Genomic DNA, 23411 nt, shown 5'->3' with positions numbered 1-23411 from the left:
TAGATAGTGTATTAGATAACGCATTCATGTTCCCTACATAGTGCACTAGATAATGTATTAGATAACGCATTCATGTTCACTACATAGTGCACAAGAAAGTATAACTAGCTGATGATTTGTGTTCCTTACATAGTGCACTAGATAGTGTATTACATAATTAATTATGTTCCCTACATAGTGCACTAGATAGTGAATTAGACAACTGGCTTATGTTCCCTACACAGTGCACTAGATTGTATATCAGATCACAGATTTATGTTCCCTACACAGTGCACTAGATTGTATATCAGATCATGGATTTATGTTCCCTACATAGTGCACTAGATAGTGTATTAGATAACGCATTCATGTTCACTACATAGTGCACAAGAAAGTATAACTAGCTGATGATTTGTGTTCCTTACATAGTGCACTAGATAGTGTTTTACATAATTAATTATGTTCCCTACATAGTGCACTAAATTGTATATCAGATAACAGATTTATGTTCCCTACATCGTGCACTAGATAGTGTATTAGATAACGCATTCATGTTCCCTACATAGTGCACTAGATAGTGTATTAGATAACGCATTCATGTTCACTACATAGTGCACAAGAAAGTATAACTAGATGAAGATTTGTGTTCCTTACGTAGTGCACTAGATAGTGTATTACATAATTAATTATGTTCCCTACATAGTGCACTAAATTGTATATCAGATAACAGATTTATGTTCCCTACATAGTGCACTAGATAGTGTATTAGATTACGCATTCATGTTCCCTACATAGTGCACTAGATAATGTATTAGATAACGCATTCATGTTCACTACATAGTGCACAAGAAAGTATAACTAGCTGATGATTTGTGTTCCTTACATAGTGCACTAGATAGTGTATTACATAATTAATTATGTTCCCTACATAGTGCACTAAATTGTATATCAGATAACGGATTTATGTTCCCTACACAGTGCACTAGATTGTATATCAGATCACAGATTTATGTTCCCTACATAGTGCACTAGATAGTGTATTAGATAACGCATTCATGTTCACTACATAGTGCACAAGAAAGTATAACTAGCTGATGATTTGTGTTCCTTACATAGTGCACTAGATAGTGTATTACATAATTAATTATGTTCCCTACATAGTGCACTAAATTGTATATCAGATAACGGATTTATGTTCCCTACATAGTGCACTAGACAGTATATTAGACACTGGATTTATGTTCCCTACACAGTGCGCTAGATTGTATATCAGATAACGGATTTAATACGCGTGCGCGTGTGTGTGCGCTCTTGGCCGCTCGTTCTAGATTCCGGGAGATTTTTTCTGACTTTCGGGCATCAGGGAGCCGCTATGTATATGCAGGAGACTCCAGGAACTTCCAGGAGACTTTGAATGTCTGCTAATGTACCGTTACAACTTATATTTCCATCCAGAGTTGCATATTCTACCCCGACGAGGCATAACATTATGACCACTGACAGGTGAAGTGAATAACACTGATTATCTCTTCACGGCACCTGTTAGTGGGTGGGATATATTAGGCAGCAAGTGAACATTTTATCCTCAAAGTTGATGTGTTAGAAGCAGAACTGGACCAAGGAGCAATGGAAGAAGGTGGCCTGGTCTGATGAATCACGTTTTCTTTTACATCACGTGGATGGCCGGGTGCGTGTGCATCGCTTACCTGGGGAACATACGGCACCAGGATGCACTATGGGAAGAAGGCAAGCCGGCGCAGGCAGTGTGATGCTATGGGCAATGTTCTGCTAGGAAACCTTGGGTCCTGCCATCCATGTGGATGGTTTCTGACGCGTACCACCTACCTAAGCATTGTTGCAGACCATGTACACCCTTTCATGGAAACGATATTCCCTGATAGCTGTGGCCTCTTCCAGCAGGATGATGCTCCCTGCCACAGAGCAAAAATGCTTCAGGAATGGTTTGAGGAGCACAACAACGAGTTTGAGGTGTTGATTGGCCTTCAAATTCCCCAGATCTCAATCCAATCGAGCATCTGTGGGATGTGCTGGACAAACAAGTCCGATCCATGGAGGCCCCACCTCACAACTTAGAGGAGTTAAAGGCTCTGCTGCTAACATCTTGGTGCCAGATACCACAGCACACCTTCAGAAGTCTAGTGGAGTCCATGCCTCGACGAGGCAGGGCTGTTTTACAAGCAAAGGGGGACCAACATAATATTAGGAAGGTGGTCATAATGTTATGCCTGATCTGTCTATATAGGAGAGCTGAACCACTCCTCAACCTCAGTCTTCTTCAGCACATCCCAATTTTAAATGAGGATAAGGTCAGAACTCTTTGATGGCCAATTAATGTGTTAAAATGATTCTTTATGTTCTCTGAACCACTCTTTACAGTTTGAGCCCATTTAAGTTTGGTATTGTAGTCCTGGAATCTGGCCATGACATCAGGGAAAAAAAATGTACTTATGGAATAACTGGTCAGTAAGTACGTTGAGGTGGTCAGACGACTTAATTTTATTGCCACATAACACTGCTAAGTCTTGATCTGACCAATGGAAAAAAACCAACATGCAAAATGTGGGCATGGCTTCATGGGCTTTCTTTCTTATCCTAATTTGCCCATTGCCCAAAGCTGTATGCAGACATCCCAAGTCTCCTGGAAGTTCCGGGAGTCTCCCGCATATTTATAGCGGCTCCCTGATGCCCGCAAGTCAGATAAAATCTCCCGGAATCTAGAACGAGTGGCCAAGAGCAACACACACACACACACACACACACACACACACTCAAACTCAAAAGAAGCTTTATTGGCATGACAAATAAGGACATTCGTATACACACACACACACGCGCACGCAGGCGACACAGACTTTTTTCCCCATCGCGTATTAAATCCGTTATCTGATATACAATCTAGCGCACTGTGTAGGAAACATAAATCAATTGTCTAATTCACTATCTAGTGCACTAAGTAGAGAACATACATTCATATCTAAAATACTATCTAGTGCACTATGTCGGGAACATAAATCAATTGTCTAATATACTGTCTAGTGCACTAAGTTGGGAACATAAATCTATGATCGAATATACAATCTAGTGCACTATGTAGGGAACATAATTAATTATGTAATACACTATCTAGTGCACTATGTAAGGAACACAAATCATCATCTAGTTTTACCTTCTAGTGCACTATGTAGTGAACATGAATGCGTTATCGAATACATTATCTAGTGCACTATGTAGGGAACAAATCCGTGACAGACTTTTTTCCCCATCACGTATTAAATCCGTTATCTGATATACAATCTAGCGCACTGTGTAGGGAACATAAACCAATTGTCTAATTCACTATCTAGTGCACTACATAGGAAACATAAATTCATATCTAAAATACTATCTAGTGCACTATGTAAGGAACCTAAATTCGTTAACTAATACGCTACCTAAAGCATTATGTAAGAAACATAAGTCTATTATCTAGTACACTATCTAGTGCACTAAGTAAGGAACATAAATTATTTTCTAATATACAATCTAGTGCACTATGTAGGGAACACAAATCATCATCCAGTTATACTTTCTAGTGCACTATGTAGTGAACATGAATGCGTTATCGAATACATTATCTAGTGCACTATGTAGGGAACAAATCCGTGAAAGACTTTTTTCCCCATCACGTATTAAATCCGTTATCTGATATACAATCTTGTGCACTGTGTAGGGAACATAAACCAATTGTCTAATTCCCTATCTAGTGCACTACATAGGAAACATAAATTCATATCTAAAATACTATCTCATGCACTATGTAGGGAACATAAATCTGTTATCTGATATACAATTTAGTGCACTATGTACAGTAAATCCGTTAACTAATACGCTACCTAAAGCATTATGTAAGAAACATAAGTCTATTATCTAGTACACTATCTAGTGCACTAAGTAAAGAACATAAATTCTTTTCTAGTATACAATCTAGTGCACCATGTAGGGAACATAAATCTATTATCTTTCACACTATCTGGGGGCTTGGGGGGTCGGGTCCGGGTCCCGGGGTACCTCCCTGAAATGAGTTTTTGCAACTTGGGATGTCTGTGTATGCTCCCATGCAAACAAACGGAAGCCTTTTTTTCAGACTAGCCTCACTAACAAGTGGTTCTCTAAAGACCGTAAATCAGCTCTGTTATCAATAAGCTTTATTTTGTTTACAATCTCAAATCAGAACAAGTTCGAATGTCATGGAAAATGCAAATAAAAATATGACTTGTATGGAATGAGTATTAACAAATGAAATTACGTTGACCAAACAAACGATGAAATTTCTTGGGTTCAGATAAAATTCAAATAAAAAACTACTTTGAAAAGTAAGGCTTGCAAAAATTATTTAACCCTTGTGTGGTGTTTTCACTGGGTTTTCAGTGTTTACCAAAAGAAAAATGATGCTATTTATTATTATTTTAACCTCAGCCTCTTTGCCTTTGGCTCGTTTTGTGTAAAGAACATATAAAATAACATGTTTTTAATGAGTTCACACTGTACACCCCCCTACACATTTATATTACACATGTGGTGTTCGGGTCTGGACCCGCAGGTATAAAAGTGTGTCCCTTTACTCTGTCCTACTACAACATGTCCTGCTGTGAGTGTGTCTCACCAGACCTGCAAGCATTGGCTGAGTAACAAAACTATGAACATCACACAAGGGTTAAGGACAAAAGATCAACAGTAAGTTTTTTTAAGTATAGCAAAATGTCTATAGCCTCAATACAATTTACAAAAAGAGGCAAAGTTGGATTTAATGTCTTTTTGCATACTTTAACGACAGCTCCTAATGGTGTGGTCAAGGTGGCGTTCAGCAGAGTTATAAGGAGAGAGCAGGCTGATTCTCTTTTCCAGCGCTGGACGATTTAAAGATCTGGGTCAGAGGAGGCCCTCCTAGAGCAGCCTTGGTGTGTTTCAACTGGCCAAGGTTGCCAGAGTTACATTAATCTAATAGAGATATTGTAGCATCATTTACAGTGCCTTGCAAAAGTATTCAGCCCCCTTGAACTTTTCAACCTTTTGCCACATTTCAGGCTTCAAACATAACGATATGAAATTGTAATTTTTTGTGAAGAATCAACAACAAGTGGGACACAATCGTGAAGTGGAACGAAATTTATTGGATATTTTAAACTTTTTTTAGAAATAAAAAACTAAAAAGTGGGGCGTGCAATATTATTCAGCCCCTTTACTTTCAGTGCAGCAAACTCACTCCAGAAGTTCAGTGAGGATCTCTGAATGATCCAATGTTGACCTAAATGACTGATGGTGATGAATAGAATCCACCTGTGTGTAATCAAGTCTCCGTATAAATGCACCTGCTCTGTGATAGTCTCAGAGTTCTGTTTAAAGCGCAGAGAGCATCATGAAGACCAAGGAACACACCAGGCAGGTCCGAGATACTGTTGTGGAGAAGTTTAAAGCCGGATTTGGATACAAAAAGATTTCCCAAGCTTTAAACATCTCAAGGAGCACTGTGCAAGCGATCATATTGAAATGGAAGGAGTATCAGACCACTGCAAATCTACCAAGACCCGGCCGTCCCTCTAAACTTTCAGCTCAAACAAGGAGAAGACTGATCAGGGATGCAGCCAAGAGGCCCATGATCACTCTGAATGAACTGCAGAGATCTACAGCTGAGGTGGGAGACTCTGTCCATAGGACACAATCAGTCGTACACTGCACAAATCTGGCCTTTATAGAAGAGTGGCAAGAAGAAAGCCATTTCTCAAAGATATCTATAAAAAGTCACCTGGGAGACACACCAAACATGTGGAAGAAGGTGCTCTGGTCAGATGAAACCAAAATCGAACTTTTTGGCCACAATGCAAAACGTTATGTTTGGCGTAAAAGCAACACAGCTCATCACCCTGAACACACCATCCCCACTGTCAAACATGGTGGTGGCAGCATCATGGTTTGGGCCTGCTTTTCTTCAGCAGGGACAGGGAAGATGGTTAAAATTGATGGGAAGATGGATGGAGCCAAATACAGGACCATTCTGGAAGAAAACCTGTTGCAGTCTGCAAAAGACCTGAGACTGGGACGGAGATTTATCTTCCAACAAGACAATGATCCAAAACATAAAGCAAAATCTACAATGGAATGGTTCACAAATAAACGTATCCAGGTGTTAGAATGGCCAAGTCAAAGTCCAGACCTGAATCCCATCGAGAATCTGTGGAAAGAGCTGAAAACTGCTGTTCACAAACGCTCTCACTGAGCTCGAGCTGTTTTGCAAGGAAGAATGGGCAAAAATTTCTGTCTCTCGATGTGCAAAACTGATAGAGACATACCCCAAGCCACTTGCAGCTGTAATCGCAGCAAAAGGTGGCGCTACAAAGTATTAACGCAAGGGGGCTGAATAATATTGCACGCCCCACTTTTCAGTTTTTTATTTCTAAAAAAAGTTTAAAATATCCAATAAATTTCGTTCCACTTCACGATTGTGTCCCACTTGTTGTTGATTCTTCACAAAAAATTACAATTTCATATCGTTATGTTTGAAGCCTGAAATGTGGCAAAAGGTTGAAAAGTTCAAGGGGGCTGAATACTTTTGCAAGGCACTGTACATGTGTGGTACATGCTTGAATAAAAAAGCATTTAGTTATCAGTTAGAAGTAATTGATGCTAAAGGTGGTTTATGTAGTAGTCATCTTGAAACATTATGTGATACCCAACAAGATTACTTTTACTCATATGGTTCCTTTTGCCGCTGGACCTTCCTTGTTAAATCCTGTTGTATGATCCCAACATTTCTTTTTGATGTGGTTTTTCCAGCTTCTTCATCTTGAAGCTATTTGTACTTGCAGTTCAGCTTCCTGTTGCAATGAATAATCCAACCTGGATGCCCCAAAGACCCATTTTCCCATAAACTACCACACTTACTCAGCCAGGGATTCCCCACATTTCTGTCAGCTAAACCTATTAATCCTTAATTATCTGACCATATGCTTGCTCATCATAGTGTTGCTCTTTTTTATACCTTTAAAATATCCGTGCATTGTATGATCTTTAGCCAAAAACATTAATTTTAATAGCTTAGCTTACAACTAAAAAAACTGTTGTGACTGTAGGTAAAAAAACAGAAAGCAATCATTTATAAACTGTCTTTTACACAAAGTATAGCTATTTATTGTTTTTATTTTATCATCTATGAATTTATTAAGAAGCACAAAAAGTTGCAATGTTCTGTGCAGTGCTTTAAAATGAAAAATTGGCTAATGTCATGGCATATACAGTATGTCTTATGTACACTGATCAGCCATAACATTAAAACCACCTCCTTGTTTCTACACTTACTGTCCATTTGATCAGCTCCTTACCATATAGGAGCACTTTATAGTTCTACAATTACTAACTGTAGTCCATCTATTTCTCTACATACTTTTTAGCCTGCTTTCACTCTGTTCTTCAATAGTCAGGACCCCCACAGGACCACTACAGAGCAGGTATTATTTGGGTGTTGGATCATTCTCAGCACTGCAGTTACAATGACATGCTGGTATGAGTGGATCAGACACAGCAGCGCTGCTGGAGTTTTTAAATACCGTGTCCACTCACTGTCCACTCTATTAGACACTCCTACCTAGTTGGTCCACCTTGTAGATGTAAAGTCAGAGACGATCGCTCATCTATTGCTGCTGTTTGAGTTGGTCATCTTCAAGACCTTCATCAGTGGTCACAGGACGCTGCCTACAGGGCGCTGTTGAATGGATATTTTTGGTTGGTGGACTATTCTCAGTCCAGCAGTGACAGTGAGGTGTTTAAAAACTCCATCAGTAGCGCTGCTGTGTCTGATCTACTCATACCAGCAAAACACACACTAACACAGTGTGTAGTAGGTGTCACTACAGTGCTAAGAATGATCCACCACCCAAATAATACCTGCTCTGTGATGGTCTTGGAGGCTAACAAATTATGCAGAGAAACAGATGGACAAACGGAAACAAATGGAGCTGATAAAATGGACAGTGAGTGTAGAAACAAGAAGGTGGTTTTAATGTTATGGCTGATTGGTGAATATTTCAAAGCAATCGCAGACAGTGGGGAAAGTCATTTAAGTGTAGCCTGCATATTCTGTAGTAGTATATGTTCTAAAAATAATAGTCTTACAAAAAGTGCTTTTTCTTACAGATCGGTCATGAATTATCAGTAATATTGTCTTTTTATTGCAAAAAACAATTCATGAAGGTCCACTGCATTTCTGTTTTGCTGACTGCAGCAGTGTCTACCATGACTGACATTGTGAAACCCTGGTCTAAAACACAGTAAGGATCCTCAGGGAGTACTGACACATGAATAAATAGGCAAATCTATTGCTTTTCATGTCAAATCTATTGCTTTTCATCCTCTTTGGATTAGTATGTTGAAAAAATACCAGCTAGATAGACAGCTTATCACCTGTAAAATGCTCTTCAGATGCTGGTCACGGTTGTTTGCCCTGAAATAAAACTTAAAAGCAAAGATCATAGTGCAGGGAGAAATAACATGACAGCGCAGCATGCCCCCAAATGTTCATGAGCGTTTAAGGCTTTAATGTTTTGAGAAAGTGGAAAGTGGAACATAAAAAGCCAGATCTGGATTGAATTTCAACTGTTCTAACATAATGTATACTAAGCTGCTGAAAGGTCCTGCGCTGACAGCAGGACAACATATATCAAAGGACTATGGTTTATGTGGCATGCTCATTGGTGCTGACCACAGACAGGACATGATGTGTTACTGTATCCAGAAAGGAGACCGTGAATAATCTATTTTCTCTTCTGCTGCTTCATTCAATGACTAGATGATATGTTTGCCATGCTCTTTATTCCATTAAACACGTACTGGGGTGGCACGGTGGCTCGGTGGGTAGCACTGTCGCCTCACAGCAAGAAGGTCCTGGGTTCGATCCCCAGGCCGGGCGGTCCGGGTCCTTTCTGTGTGAAGTTTGCATGTTCTCCCTGTGTCTTGCGTAGGTTTCCTCCGGGAGTTCCGGTTTCTTCCCACAGTCCAAAAACATGCAGTCAGGTTAATTGGAGACACTGAGTTGCCCTATAGGTGAATGGGTGTGTGTATATGTGTCTGCCCTGTGATGGACTGGCGCCCCGTCCAGGGTGTTACTGTGTGCCTTGCGCCCATTGAAAAGCTGGTATAGGCTTCAGCACCACCACCCCCCGCAACCCTGATTGGATAAGCGGTTAAAAAGTGAGGTAATACACCCTGGAAACGGTAACAGTCAGGACATTTGGACTCCCAATCTAGTCATGTCCAATTACCTGATTGCATTTCACTTCCCCTCTACTCCTGCTGACCTCCACTCCTGACCGAGGAGAGCCGTGACTACCACACACCCCCTCCAACAAGTGTGCAGTAGCCGACTGCATCTTTTCACCCGCATGAGACGAGTTCATATGGGGCTCAGTCTTGCACATGGAGAGTCACACACCGATCCCAATATCTCTCGTCCCTGTACAGGTGCCATCGTTCAGCCAAGAGATGTTATAAGTGCATTAGTTATGATAAATCCTATCCAGCATCCAACCCAGATGGCTGAGCCAATCGTTGTCTGTGTAGGCGCCTTGCTTGCTAGTAGCAGAGCTGAGATTCGAACTCACAAGTTTGAGATGTCAGCTCTGGTGTGCTAGCCACTTGAGCACTCTGGGCATTTCACATTTAATCAACTCATTATGCATACTGTGTGTGTAATTTAGAGTAGCAAAATCACTTCTTTTTTTGTGCCATTTGATTTGGCACAGTTTTTACACCAGATGCCCTTCCTGATGCAACCTTCCCGTTTATTCGGGCTTGGGAACAGCATCAAGGGTGCACTGGTATGTGTCCCCCCCAATGGCAAGGTTCACATATGGCCATGCACCTTGTGAGCCCAGCCTGGGATTCGGGTACTGCTGATATTAAGAGTGTACCACAAACTCAGAGTAGCCAAATCATTTTATCCGAAAAAATTCCACATGGATACAGGATGAACATGCCAGACTCCAAACAGACAGTAACCAGTACTCAGCCATGTCGAGCCAACAATACCTGATGTTCCATTGTGAGGCCTAATCTGTTATCAGTATAGACAACTTTTATTATGGGGTGGCGGGGTGGCGGGGTGGCTAAGTGGGTAGCACTGTTGCCTCACAGCAGGAAGGTCCTGGGTTCGATCCCCAGGTGGGGCGGTCCGGGTCCTTTCTTTGTGGAGTTTGCATGTTCTCCCCGTGCCTTCGTGGGTTTCCTCCCACAGTCCAAAGACATGCAAGTGAAGTGAATTGGAAATACAAATTTATCCATGACTGTGTTCGATATAACCCAAATAAACAAACAAACTTTTATCATGTAACCATATTAAGGTATTTTATTTTGAGTGTTTTTGTTTTTAAGAAAAGGACTTGAAATGGTTCCTTTTTACTTCTTAAAATTTAATGTGTTGCAAAGCAAAATGCCTACAGAGCTTTGCAATTCCTGAGTATGGATTTATATTGAAATCCTGCCCAAAAATACACTTATCTTCAAAACACAATCTGCAGGAATAGGAAAAAATGTGTTGGGGTGCAGCCAGGACATGGTCTACACATTCCAAGAGGCAAAAAACATAAAAAGGAGAGACTGCAGTGACAGGGCATTTTTTCTGACCTGGCTGCCTATTGTTTGGAAAATGATTGACTGAGGAAGGGGAATGTTGAGATTACTCTTATCTGTGTTTTTCTGGAATAGGCACAATAATTGTAAGGGATCCCGATGTGGGCCAAGAAAAAATATTTGTGTGCACACACACATAGTAATTATCTATTAACCTAATTTTGAATAACACATTTTTTGTGACACAAAGGTGGATCTAAAGAGAGTAGAGTTGACTTGAAAGCAAAGAGGTCACCTGTGTGTGTGTGTGTGTTGAGTTATAATACTTTGTGGTGTAGGCTAATTAAATAGGCCAATGTTGTGTATTTGGCAACCTGACCTGGTGTGGTATACACTCCCAAGACCCCCACAGGACCGCCACAGAGCAGGTATTATTTGGGTGGTGGATCATTCTCAGCACTGCAGTGACACTGACATGGTGGTGGTGTGTTAGTGTGTGTTGTGCTGGTATGAGTGGATCAGACACAGCAGCGCTGCTGGAGTTTTTAAATACCGTGTCCACTCACTGTCCACTCTATTAGACACTCCTACCTAATTGGACCACCTTGTAGATGTAAAGTCAGAAACGATCACTCATCTATTGCTGCTGTTCGAGTCGGTCATCTTCTAGACCTTCATCAGTGGTCACAGGACGCTGCCCACGGGGAGCTGTTAGCTGGGTGTTTTTGGTTGGTGGACTTTTCTCAGTGAGGTGTTTAAAAACTTCATCAGCATCGCTGTGTCTGATCCACTCATACACAACAGCACAATACACACTAACGTGCTGAGAGTGATCCACCACCCAAATAATACCTGCTCTGTAGTGGTCCTGGGAGAGTCCTGACCATTGAAGAACAGCATGAAAGGGGGCTAACAAAGCATGCAGAGAAACAGATGGACTACAGTCAGTAATTGTAGAACTACAAAGTGCTTCTATATGGTAAGTGGAGCTGATAAAATGGACAGTGAGTGTAGAAACAAGGCGGTGGTTTTAATGTTATGGCTGATTGGTGTATATACAATGAAATCAAATGTTATTTCTTTTTTCTGACAGACCAGACCTCACTACCTCTGCCCTTTAAAATTTATGTTGACATTTTGCTTTATTCTCTGATTTACATCACTGTGTCGCTGCCAAAACAGGAAGACCTAGGAAGTGATAAAAAGGAGACAAATTAACAAAAAAAAGAAAAACAACCTTGGGTTTGTGGTGTTCAGGCAAGTCAGGTCAAGGCATGATAAGATGCCGTGGCAATGAGCATGCTCACAACTGATCTTCTTCCTGTCTTTCCATCTGAAAGCCCATCTTAAAGGTTACAGGCAGTAAGGTGGTATCAAACACTTTCCTGTACAGAGCGCTAAATCTAAGCAAGCTTTTTTAATGAGCAAAATAGGGTCATAAGTCACATTTTGCTGCACTCTGACTCTTTGAACCATGTCCACAAATAGCATTTAGACGCTTGAATGAGCAGTCTGTCAACAACAGGACAATTAATGCTATTCCTGCACCATTTAGAAGCCCAATTTTACTCTCTTAAATGTTTATCGATAGGTTTATTTGCCTACAATCACAGTATCACAATAATAGAATAAGGATCTAAAATGAATAAAAGCATAAAACAGTCAAAAAGCCATTTTTTTTATAGAATAGGTTTATACACAGATCAACCATAACATTAAAACCACCTCCTTGTTTCTACACTCACTGTCCATTTTATCAGCTCCACTTACCATATAGAAGCACTTTGTAGTTCTACAATTACTGACTGTAGTCCATCTGTTTCTCTGCATGCCTTGTTAGCCCCCTTTCATGCTGTTCTTCAATGGTCAGGACCCCCCAAAACCACTACAGAGCAGATACTATTTAGGTGGTGGATGATTCTCAGAACTGCAGTGACACTGACATGGTGGTGGTGTGTTAGTGTGTGTTGTGCTGGTATGAGTGGATGAGACACAGCAGTGCTGCTGGAGTTTTTGAACACCTCACTGTCACTGCTGGACTGAGAATAGTCCACCAACCAAAAATATCCAGCCAACAGCACCACATGGGTAGCTTTGTGTGACCCCTAATGAAGGTCTAGAAGATGATCAACTCAAACAGCAGCAATAGATGAGCGATCGTCTCTGACTTTACATCTACAAGGTGGACCAACTAGGTAGGAGTGTCTAATAGAGTGGACAGTGAGTGGACTCGGTATTTAAAAACTCCAGCAGCGCTGCTGTGTCTGATCCACTCATACTAGCACAACACACACTAACACACCACCACGTCAGTGTCACTGCAGTGCTGAGAATGACCCACCACCTAAATAATACCTGCTCTGTGGTGGTCCTGGGAGAGTGCTGATGAACTAGATGATAAGTATCTATATGGTAAGTGGAGCTAATAAAACGGACAGTGAGTGTAGAAACAAGGAGGTGGTTTTAATGTTATGGCTGATCAGTAGCTGAAGTGCTTACAAGAAATCAGTTGACAAGCAGTGGAAAAAATTAAGACAATAAACATTTGGTTATATTATTAAACAATTATATTATTCATGTAATTAATTAAAATAATAATTTATTACACATTTTAATATCGCAGACATGTGAAGTGGTAAATCTAGCACAAGGAAAATAAAGTTCAGAATTCGTAATTTATGGCAAGCTGGCTAGAGAACATTATTACTATTTTTTTTCTATTATACAGTGTATCACAAAAGTGAGTACACCCCTCACATTTCTGCAAATATTTCATTATATCTTTTCATGGGACAACACTATAGACATGAAACTTGATATAACTTAGAGTAGTCAGTGTACAACTTGTATAGCAGTGTAGATTTACTGTCTTCTGAAAATAACTCAACACACAGCCATTAATGTCTAAATAGCTGGCAACATAAGTAAGTACACCCCACAGTGAACATGTCCAAATTGTGCCCAAATGTGTCGTTGTCCCTCCCTGGTGTCATGTGTCAAGGTCCCAGGTGTAAATGGGGAGCAGGGCTGTTAAATTTGGTGTTTTGGGTACAATTCTCTCATACTGGCCACTGGATATTCAACATGGCACCTCATGGCAAAGAACTCTCTGAGGATGTGAGAAATAGAATTGTTGCTCTCCACAAAGATGGCCTGGGCTATAAGAAGATTGCTAACACCCTGAAACTGAGCTACAGCATGGTGGCCAAGGTCATACAGCGGTTTTCCAGGACAGGTTCCACTCGGAACAGGCTTCGCCAGGGTCGACCAAAGAAGTTGAGTCCATGTGTTCGGCGTCATATCCAGAGGTTGGCTTTAAAAAATAGACACGAGTGCTGCCAGCATTGCTGCAGAGGTTGAAGACGTGGGAGGTCAGCCTGTCAGTGCTCAGACCATACGCCGCACACTGCATCAACTCGGTCTGCATGGTCGTCATCCCAGAAGGAAGCTGACGCACAAGAAAGCCCGCAAACAGTTTGCTGAAGACAAGCAGTCCAAGAACATGGATTACTGGAATGCCCTGTGGTCTGACGAGACCAAGATAAACTTGTTTGGCTCAGATGGTGTCCAGCATGTGTGGCGGCACCCTGGTGAGAAGTACCAAGACAACTGTATCTTGCCTACAGTCAAGCATGGTGGTGGTAGCATCATGGTCTTGGGCTGCATGAGTGTTGCTGGCACTGGGGAGCTGCAGTTCATTGAGGGAAACATGAATTCCAACATGTACTGTGACATTCTGAAACAGAGCATGATCCCCTCCCTTCGAAAACTGGATAACGACCCCAAACAACCTCCAAGATGACAACTGCCTTAATGAGGAAGCTGAAGGTAAAGGTGATGGACTAAACCCAATTGAGCACCTGTGGCACATCCTCAAGTGGAAGGTGGAGGAGTTCAAGGTGTCTAACATCCACCAGCTCCGTGATGTCATCATGGAGGAGTGGAAGAGGATTCCAGTAGCAACCTGTGCAGCTCTGGTGAATTCCATGCCCAGGAGGGTTAAGGCAGTGCTGGATAATAATGGTGGTCACACAAAATATTGACACTTTGGGCACAATTTGGACATGTTCACTGTGGGGTGTACTCACTTATGTTGCCAGCCATTTAGACATTAATGGCTGTGTGTTGAGTTATTTTCAGAAGACAGTAAATCTACACTGCTATACAAGTTGTACACTGACTTCTCTAAGTTATATCCAAGTTTCATGTCTATAGTGTTGTCCCATGAAAAGATATAATAAAATATTTGCAGAAATGTGAGGGGTGTACTCACTTTTGTGATACACTGTATTTTATGCATTTTCTCCCAATTTAGTGTAGTCAATTTGTCTTCCGCTGCTGGGGGATCCCCGATTGCAGTCGAGGTGGGTATATTGCTGCTCACACCTCCTCTGACTCGCGCGCAGCCCTTAACGAAACCCTTTTTCACCCATGCATTCTGCACAGGCACCTCTCTATCTGCTAATCAGGGTCCTTACACAGCGATTGAAGACCCCACCCACATAGTCCTGTCATCCTGCCCTGCAGGGACTGCCAATTATGCCTGCTAGATGGCGCCCAGCCGACCGGCGACGCTGGTGTGCTAGCGGAATATCCCGCTGCGCCACCTGGGCACCTTAAAGAACATTAATTAAAGTCTAGTATTAAAGAGCAAAGTTTTAATCCTTGTACAAATTATTTGTGTATAAGTAATATAATTTAGTAGTGGCATTAGGGAAATGTCTACTGTACAGAGGCTCACTAATAAAACTACCAAGTAAAAAACTGAAGCGCTGAAATTGGCTGCTATTTGTGGTTTAAAAAATGTATTACAACAATGATAAGACACTGAGTACCATCCATTAACACCTACCTTTGGTAATTATTAAGCCTTATTGATTGCACTACTTTTTTAATCAGACTTTGGCAGGAAACTTAACATGTTTCCCTGTACAACATAAATAAACAAGAAAAAACAGTCCAGGAACAAAAGAAGTCAAATATGAGAAAGGTTTGAAAGGTCTTTCTTCATCTCACTGTACTGAGTACTTAGTCTGCTCACAGCTTTAAGATGCTCCTCATCCACCTCCTCCTTTAGCCTGTTCTGCTCCTTTAAGAACTTTTCCCAGTCCTCCTTACACCTTTCCTTATTCTCCTGTAGAAGGGAGCCCTACAAACACACACACACACACACACATTATGTAGGTAAAGCAAAGCATTATCACAGTATTGTCTTAACGTTTAGTGTGCATTATTATAAACCAAATAGCTTTTGTGGGTCTCCGAATTCCCTGTAAAACTTATTTTTGCATATTGGTCACAATAATATGGTTCAGATAAACAAACTACTTTAATATTAGTCAAACATAACCAAAGTAAACACAAAATGCTTTTTAAAATGATGATTTCATTTTTTAATTTCACTAGCGGCATCCAGGCCTAATTAATCCCAGAGCTCTTTTTTTCTACTTTATTTATGCATTTTCTCCCAATTTAGTGTAATCAATATGTCTTCCACTGCTGGGGGATCCCTGATTGCAGTCGAGGTGGGTATATTGCTGCTCACACCTCCTCCAACCGCGTGCAGCCCTTAGTGGAGCCCTTTTCCACCCATGCATTCAGCAGAGGCGCCTCTCTATCTGCTAATCAGGGTCCTTACACAAAGTTTAAAGATCCCACCCACATAGTCCCGTCATCCCACCCTGGCAGAAACGTCAGAAACGTGCCAATTATTCCCTCTAGATCAGGGGTGTCAAACTCATTTTCACCGAGGGCCACATCAGCATTACGGTGGCCCTCAAAGGGCCGATTGTAACGTATCCTGCTGTGATTGCAGTCTGTTGTTTTTCTTGGCGGCTAAATTCATTTATAAAGCATAAATGGCATAAATGCATTTATATTGTCCTCCTTCACCACAGACACGGCCTCATAACACAAGAGACGCACCGTTTTCTCTTCCTGAAGCACAAACTTGTTTTCATTTTCATTAAATTTCCTCCTTCTGCTTAATTTTCTTACTTATCTTCTTGTACATTTTGGGATTATGTGTAAATATTTCTTATCTACTGGCGGGATGTGTCACTTTGCAGGTCACAAAATCAGCATGCATTTTGAGAGATGCAGTTAATGTAGGATTTTACAGTGTATTTTAAGACAATTGTTCTGCCCTCACTAATAGTTTATCCCCCTTTCTCAGCTAGACAGACAGACAGCTCTCTTCAGAATACAGTTGGTTTTATTTGCTTCCCAGCTGTGTGAGACACTGTGTGCACCAGAATGAAATAAAAATACAAACAATAAAAACAATAAAGAACTTAATACAGTACAAGCACACAGCTGTAGTCAAGTGTTACATCTGGTACAATATGAGCTTTAACCAAGAGTAAAATAGCGCTAACGAGTTAGCATTTTGTGTAAATATACTAATTGCTATAGTAACGGTAACAATTGTATTTCATTACGGTAAATTTGTAACTAAAACGCTGTGATATACTCACTAAACATTTACAAACAACTGAGAATATAAACGCCACTACTTACAGACGATGCTTTGGTATTATACTGCAAGATAATTATTTATATTTATTATTATTGTTTACATTACTACCCGCGTTCTTTTGCCGTAAAAGTCACATGGCTTCTCAGCGAAGGTCAAAGTTAGTTGCCATGACTACGATGCCACCGGTTGCCGTTTAAAGGCGTAGGAGTCCCATTAAATTATAAGCGCGTCTCTGTGACGACTCGAACCATCACAACAATCGTACAGTCGTTTAAGCTCTCGCGGGCCACATACAATGACGTGGCGGGCCGGATCTGGCCCGCGGGCCGTGAGTTTGACACCCCTGCTCTAGATGGTGCCCAGACGACCGGCGGCAACGCCGAGTTTCGAACCGAGGAGTTCAGAATATCAGCGCTGGCTGTTGAATTACTTAGATAAAACCTGTCTGGTAATGTGAAGCTGGCTAAAGGGTCTCAAAAAGCAACACAGCTACGTTCTAAAGAGATTCATATATAGATGCAAAATAAGGTCATTTGAAATCTACTGTCTGGAAAGGGTTACATGCCATTGCTAAGGCTCTGGGAAACCAGCGAACCACAGTGAGAGACATTATCCACAAATGGCGATAACCAGGAACAGTGGTAAACCTTCCCAGGAGCAACCAGGGTGCCAAAATTTCACCGGGGATGCATTAACGACACATCCAAGGGATCACAAAAGAACCCAGGTGAACAGCACAACACCACAATAAGAAAGACACTGGGCAAGAATGGCATCCATGGGATATCTGCAAACCACTGCAGACCAGAAAGACCACAAAAACATTAATATGACCCTCAAGACTAAGAAATAATTTTGGAAGACACGGCTCCTGTTACATTTGGCGTAACGCTATACCACCATAGGAACATCATACCAACAGTTAGACACCGTCATGGTAGAGTGATGGTCTGGGGTTGCTTTGCTTCCACATGACCTGGAAAACCTTACATAACTGACCCTAAATTCTGCTCTCTATCAGAAAATACTGATGGAGAATGTGCGCCCATCAGTTCATGACCTCAAAAGAAACAAAAATAAGGCGCTGGAATGGCCAAGTCAAATCCTATGATGTGGTAAGACCTTAAATGGACAGTTCATGCTTGGAGGCCCTCCAATGTAGCTGAAGTAAAGCAATCCTATGGCTATGTAAATTGTTACTGCAAAGGATGGCACAACCGGGTGGGCAATTACTTTTTCACATAGGCATATAGGTTTTAATTAAAACTTTATCTTTAATAAAGGAATGATCATTTAGAAACTGCATTTTGTGTTTACTTCTGTTGCCGTTATATTAAAATTAGTTAAAACATCTTAAACATCTGTGTGTGACAAATAGAAGAAATGGGGCAGGGGGCAGACACTTTTTTGTTTACTAATTTACAGATGTTGAGGTTTTTGGAATGCCTGTACTAATTCGAATCAACCACAAGCCTCCCTTATAGTCACAGCTGTTAAATCCACTACTACAAGTTGTTACACGGTACCATTGTTTAAGATTGTGCCACTTCACCCACCTGCTGGGCTTCTAGTTCCCTCTGCTGGATTCTCTGCGTCATATGATTTACAGCTTCCACTTTAAAGAGAAATAACAAAATTTACAACTTCTAATCGACAATACACTGCATTTTTCAGCCTTGAAAGAAAACTGCATTTCATTACTTTTATAAATGTTCTAATTATTAAGATCGTGCAGAGAATAAGTCCACCACCCAATGATGTCTGTGGTGACCCTATGTGGTCGCTGCCAATTGTTAAAAAGAGGTACAGGTGGTGGCAAAGTGTAGAAAGCTACACATGGGCTAGAATCAGTAATGTATACCCACAACGTTCATATGTATAATGGGTATGGCTTATTAAAAAGGGGGAATGTGTGTGTGTTTAGCTATATGCACTAAATGTCCCATACTACCAGTAACAAAAATGTATTAATAGCATGTGGTCTAGGATTTGTTCTTCTGCAATACAATAATATCCTATAATAAATATTTTATACATACGGCGTGTGATCGCATCAAATAAATTCTCCTGCATGGTCTCGGTGCATCTTTGCATTGCTTGTTCGTTGGCTTCAGCAACCATCTTGTTAATGTTTTCTAGCAGACGGCACTCCCTAAAGCCTCGTTTTTCCTATAAACAAACAAAACGTTCTATAACTGAAGACAACATGTTAGCCTTCGTCTAATTTTACAGCTATGTACACACACTTACCAGTCAATTTATTAAAAATTTTTTAAAATATTTATTTATTAGGATTTTAACGTCATGTTTTACATTCATGACAGGACAGGTAATCACTGGTTACACAAGATTAATTCACCTCACTTGCATGTCTTTGGACTGTAGGAGGAAACTGGAGATCCCGGAGAAAACCCACACAGACACGGGGGAAAACATGCAAACTCCACACAGAAAGGACCTGGAGCGCTCCGTCTGGGAAACAAACCCAGGACTTTGTAGCTGTGAGGTGACAATGCTACCCACCGAGCAACTTCTGCCTCATGCATAACACCCAATGCTCCTCTGATACCTGTAAAGTCATTGGGCTCTTCCTACTGAGTAACATGCATGGAAGAACATACAATCCTCCAAAAGTAATACACACAGACATGGTTAATATTGTCTGTGGAGTGCCTATCCAGACCAGTGGCACTGCTGAATCTAGAACCAAGATCTTAATGGTGGTGGGCAAATAAAACAGGCTGCTGCACCACCTGAGGGCCAGCAGCCCCTTTGTCAGCCCCTGAGTCACCTATCCTGTACATAAATGTACTGTCCACTGTAAGAGATACACCTACCATATAAATGCATTTAGTGGGTATACATTTACTGGCTGTAGGTAGCTGTTGATGGTCTGAACACTTTGTTAGCCGTCAGTAGAAAGGGATTCCTCCAGGACCAAGTACCATTCTCAGCACGGCAATGACACAAACAGCCGTGAAGTGGTAGTGTGCTGTATTGGTAGTAGTGTATCAGGTGATGCAGTTATTTAGGAGCTTTCATATAGCTTATTAGCCTCTTTTTAGGTACACGTACTCTGTAAGCACACATTATAGGTGTACATTTAGAATTCTATTGCCTTCTATAAATCAATGCTTTATTAGGGCAGTTCTCTGCCGTTTTTAATGGTTTGACTGAAGAAGTTATTCCTAGCATTGACATTAAGATGTTAAAGTCAACAGCACTCCTGCACCTTATACACTCATACCAGTATGACTACCATGTCATTACCATGTTGGTGTCATTGCAGTGCCCAAATATATCTAATTTCTAATTAACAAAATAAAATAATGAACGTGTACAACAGATAGGCTACAGTTAGTAATTGTGTACCCACACATGCCTCTATAAGGCTGATAAAATGAACTAAATAATGAGAAACCAGCTATACCATGACAAGATAAGCAAGAAGTGAAAGACGGTTTCTCACCTCAAACTCCTGTACAAAGTATCTGATCTCACCCTGAATGATGGGCTTGTGGTCCAACAGCCTAGACTGAACATCACCTACAGCTGTGTATTAAAAAGCAAACTTTTAATGTAAAATATAGAGAATGTCAAGTTTTCTAACTATATAAGTGCCCTAAAAACAAAGAAAACAAACAAAAGTTGTTCAACATCAAGTTGAACAACCACACCTGACCACAGCTGTGTTTACATATTTTATCAAGGACAGGTAATTGTAATTGACAGGTAATTGAGAACATGCAAACTACGCATAGAAAGGACCCAGACCGCCCCGCCTGGGGATCGAACCCAGGACCTTCTTGCAGTGAGGCGACAGTGCTACCCACCGAGGCACCATGCCGCCCTCAAAACTGATCAGTAGAAGCTAGTTATTGCTAACATACTGGCTGCATTTCACTCTATTGTTAGCTATATGTTATATATATGGTCTGGTTGTAGATGCTGCTGCTAAAGGCTATAAGATTTGGTGTGTGGAGGCAGAAGCAATTACTTTTTTTTAGTCTGGTTGAAGATGCTGCTGCTAAAGATGATAAAATTTGGGGTGTGGAAGCAGAGACAATTTCATGGGTGATATAGGTGTTGTATAACCTTTTCCGACAAAAACAATGAAATAAAATATTTTGTAAAAACTGTTTCCTCATGTTCCCATTGCCTATTACTTACGTTCTTGAAGATCTGAGATTACCCAGGACCTAAAGCAGCAATGCATTTTGTCAGTTTTACACTACTACCACCATTTGTTTGACCATCCAAAATGATTACTTTCCAAGCTAGAGTAATTATCCCAAAATGCTTTGGGGTTATTAAATTGTTGTCACTCTGTCCTTATGGGGGATTAAGTAGAGATTGAAGGGTAAAAATAAAAATATATAAAAATTCTAAAAACAGCAACACAGTTCGCATAAGTCCAGAGGTCTGAATACTTTGAATTCACTGTATACTGCTGGGAATATATCTCCATCTCCAGTTTGTCATTCCACTTCAGACCTCTAAGAATGTCCGAAACCTTGACGTTGTTCTGCATAGCCAGCTATCCTCTCAGCTATGGCTCATGTTGTCTAATCTGAATTCCCAGATTCTTCCTCTACAACATCAGGAACATTTGGCCATTCCTCTCTGAAGTAATAGGCAATGGAAACTAGAGATATTTGCCCGATACCGCGCTCATTAACTTGTACTCGCAAACGAGGCTCCGATACTAAACATCCGATACCGTGTGCCTAGTGCACGTTGCTGCGTTATGCCTGGTTCACACTACACGATTTCTGCCCTGATTTTCGCTCTGCGACTGGTCGGCGCTAGATTTGCCGGCTCGGGAGCAACTCGGCGTTCGCTCGGCGATCAAAACTCGGCTCTCGATCGCTAAGTGTGAACTATCCAACAACTCGATCCGACCGGCTCGCCGAGTGCTCGGCGACCGGATCGAGTTTTCTAGCATGTCAGATATCTGATCTGAGATGTGCGACTGGGAATGAGTGACATGTCGAACAGCCAGTGAGAACGCAGGATACGGTGTGAGGGGAAACGCAGGAGAGGAGTGTAAACAGGTGGGACAGGGGGATAATATAGTTTATATCAGAATACACTGGCACACACACACGTTTTACAGTATTTCTGACCTGATCGTTCTCTACAAAACATAACAACAAAACACCAACATTGCAAAAATATTTATTAACCTCCAACTCATTAACTCCATCATTCTAAATAGGTATCGGTATCGGTATCGGCAAGTACAAAAATACATGTACTTGTACTCGGTTGGGAAAAAATGGTATTGATGCATCCCTAATGGAAACATAAGGAAACAGTTTTTACAAAATATTTTATATCATTGTTTTAGTCAGAAAAGGTTATAAAACACCTATATCACCCATGAAAAAGGTAATTGTCTCTGCTTCCACACACCAAATCGTATAGCCTTTAACAGCAGCATCTACAACCAGACCAGCTATATAACATATAGCTAACAATAGAGTGCAATGCAGCCAAAGACAGATGCCTTTATCCAAAGCGATTTACAGTACTGTTACAGTTTACAGTCTGAGCAATTGAGGGTTAAGGGCCTTGCTCAAGGGCCCAACAGCAGCAACTTGGCAGTGGTGGGGCTTAAACCAGTGACCTTCTGATTACTAGTCCAGTTCCTTAATCACTAGGCTACGGCTTGTCTTACATGGTTTTGCAGATAGATTTAAGATCTGCAGTCTGTTGTCTATTTGTACTAGAGTAAAAAAAAATGTCTGACTTCTAAATTCTAACTTAGAAGTTTACTGTAATATAAACAATAACTCCTCATAATCAGTTGTTATTGCGCATGCGCGCGATTACTTACCATGGGTTATTTTGTCCATGGTCACGAGACTTCACTTTCTCAAAAACAAAGCGCGCTTATACATGAAGCTACAAACCAGTTAAAGAAAACCATTAAATTATCTGCCTACACGCTACAGAAGAATATTATCAGCATAAAATACAGTAAACATTAAACTACAATAAACCACTAACTCTGTCAGCTGCTTTTCCTGCAACAATAAAGGAACATATCTTCTTCTAGTGTATAGCGGCTCAATCTGAGAAGCATTTCTGACCCCTACTGGTCAGCCATGTTTGTGTAGCTTCGAAATGGATTCTTCTAGAAGAACGTTGACTCCATCTAGAGGGAATAAAAAAACAAGGGTTTGTTAAAATTGTGACGAATAAAGTAAATTTTTGCCTAAACTCGACGTCAATTGGTTCTGGGAGTGGCGTTGAGTTTAAAAGGCGTTGAGTTTTAAGGTATTTTTTCCCATAAGGATGTATGGGAAGCCTGTTAATGTGTTCCATGGTCCCG

The 23411-nt window shown here is 41.0% G+C and overlaps 1 protein-coding gene across 1 annotated transcript; it reads right to left on the bottom strand.

The window, feature by feature from the left end:
* Positions 1-14886: 14886 nt before the first annotated feature.
* Positions 14887-23056, bottom strand: bloc1s5 (biogenesis of lysosomal organelles complex-1, subunit 5, muted). The gene is made up of 5 exons (XM_062985786.1): positions 22914-23056; positions 20544-20626; positions 19114-19243; positions 18631-18689; positions 14887-15745 (listed from the first exon to the last, which is right to left on the bottom strand). Exons 1-5 carry the CDS (start codon positions 22930-22932, stop codon positions 15572-15574), a joined length of 465 nt encoding a protein of 154 aa, XP_062841856.1. The 5' UTR covers positions 22933-23056; the 3' UTR covers positions 14887-15571.
* Positions 23057-23411: the final 355 nt, after the last annotated feature.

The sequence above is a fragment of the Trichomycterus rosablanca genome, chromosome 23 (genome assembly GCF_030014385.1).
Source record: "Trichomycterus rosablanca isolate fTriRos1 chromosome 23, fTriRos1.hap1, whole genome shotgun sequence".
Taxonomy (NCBI): domain Eukaryota; kingdom Metazoa; phylum Chordata; class Actinopteri; order Siluriformes; family Trichomycteridae; genus Trichomycterus; species Trichomycterus rosablanca.
This window is presented reverse-complemented; position numbering and strand designations above follow the sequence as displayed.

Excerpts from the sequence above, each read along its gene's own strand:
- bloc1s5 (XM_062985786.1), bottom strand. Across the intron at positions 19,244-20,543 it reads ACTTTGTACAGGAGTTTGAG|GAAAAACGAGGCTTTAGGGA; the intron begins GTGAGAAACCGT and ends GTTTGTTTATAG. Across the intron at positions 15,746-18,630 it reads GGGAACTAGAAGCCCAGCAG|GGCTCCCTTCTACAGGAGAA; the intron begins GTGGGTGAAGTG and ends GTGTGTTTGTAG.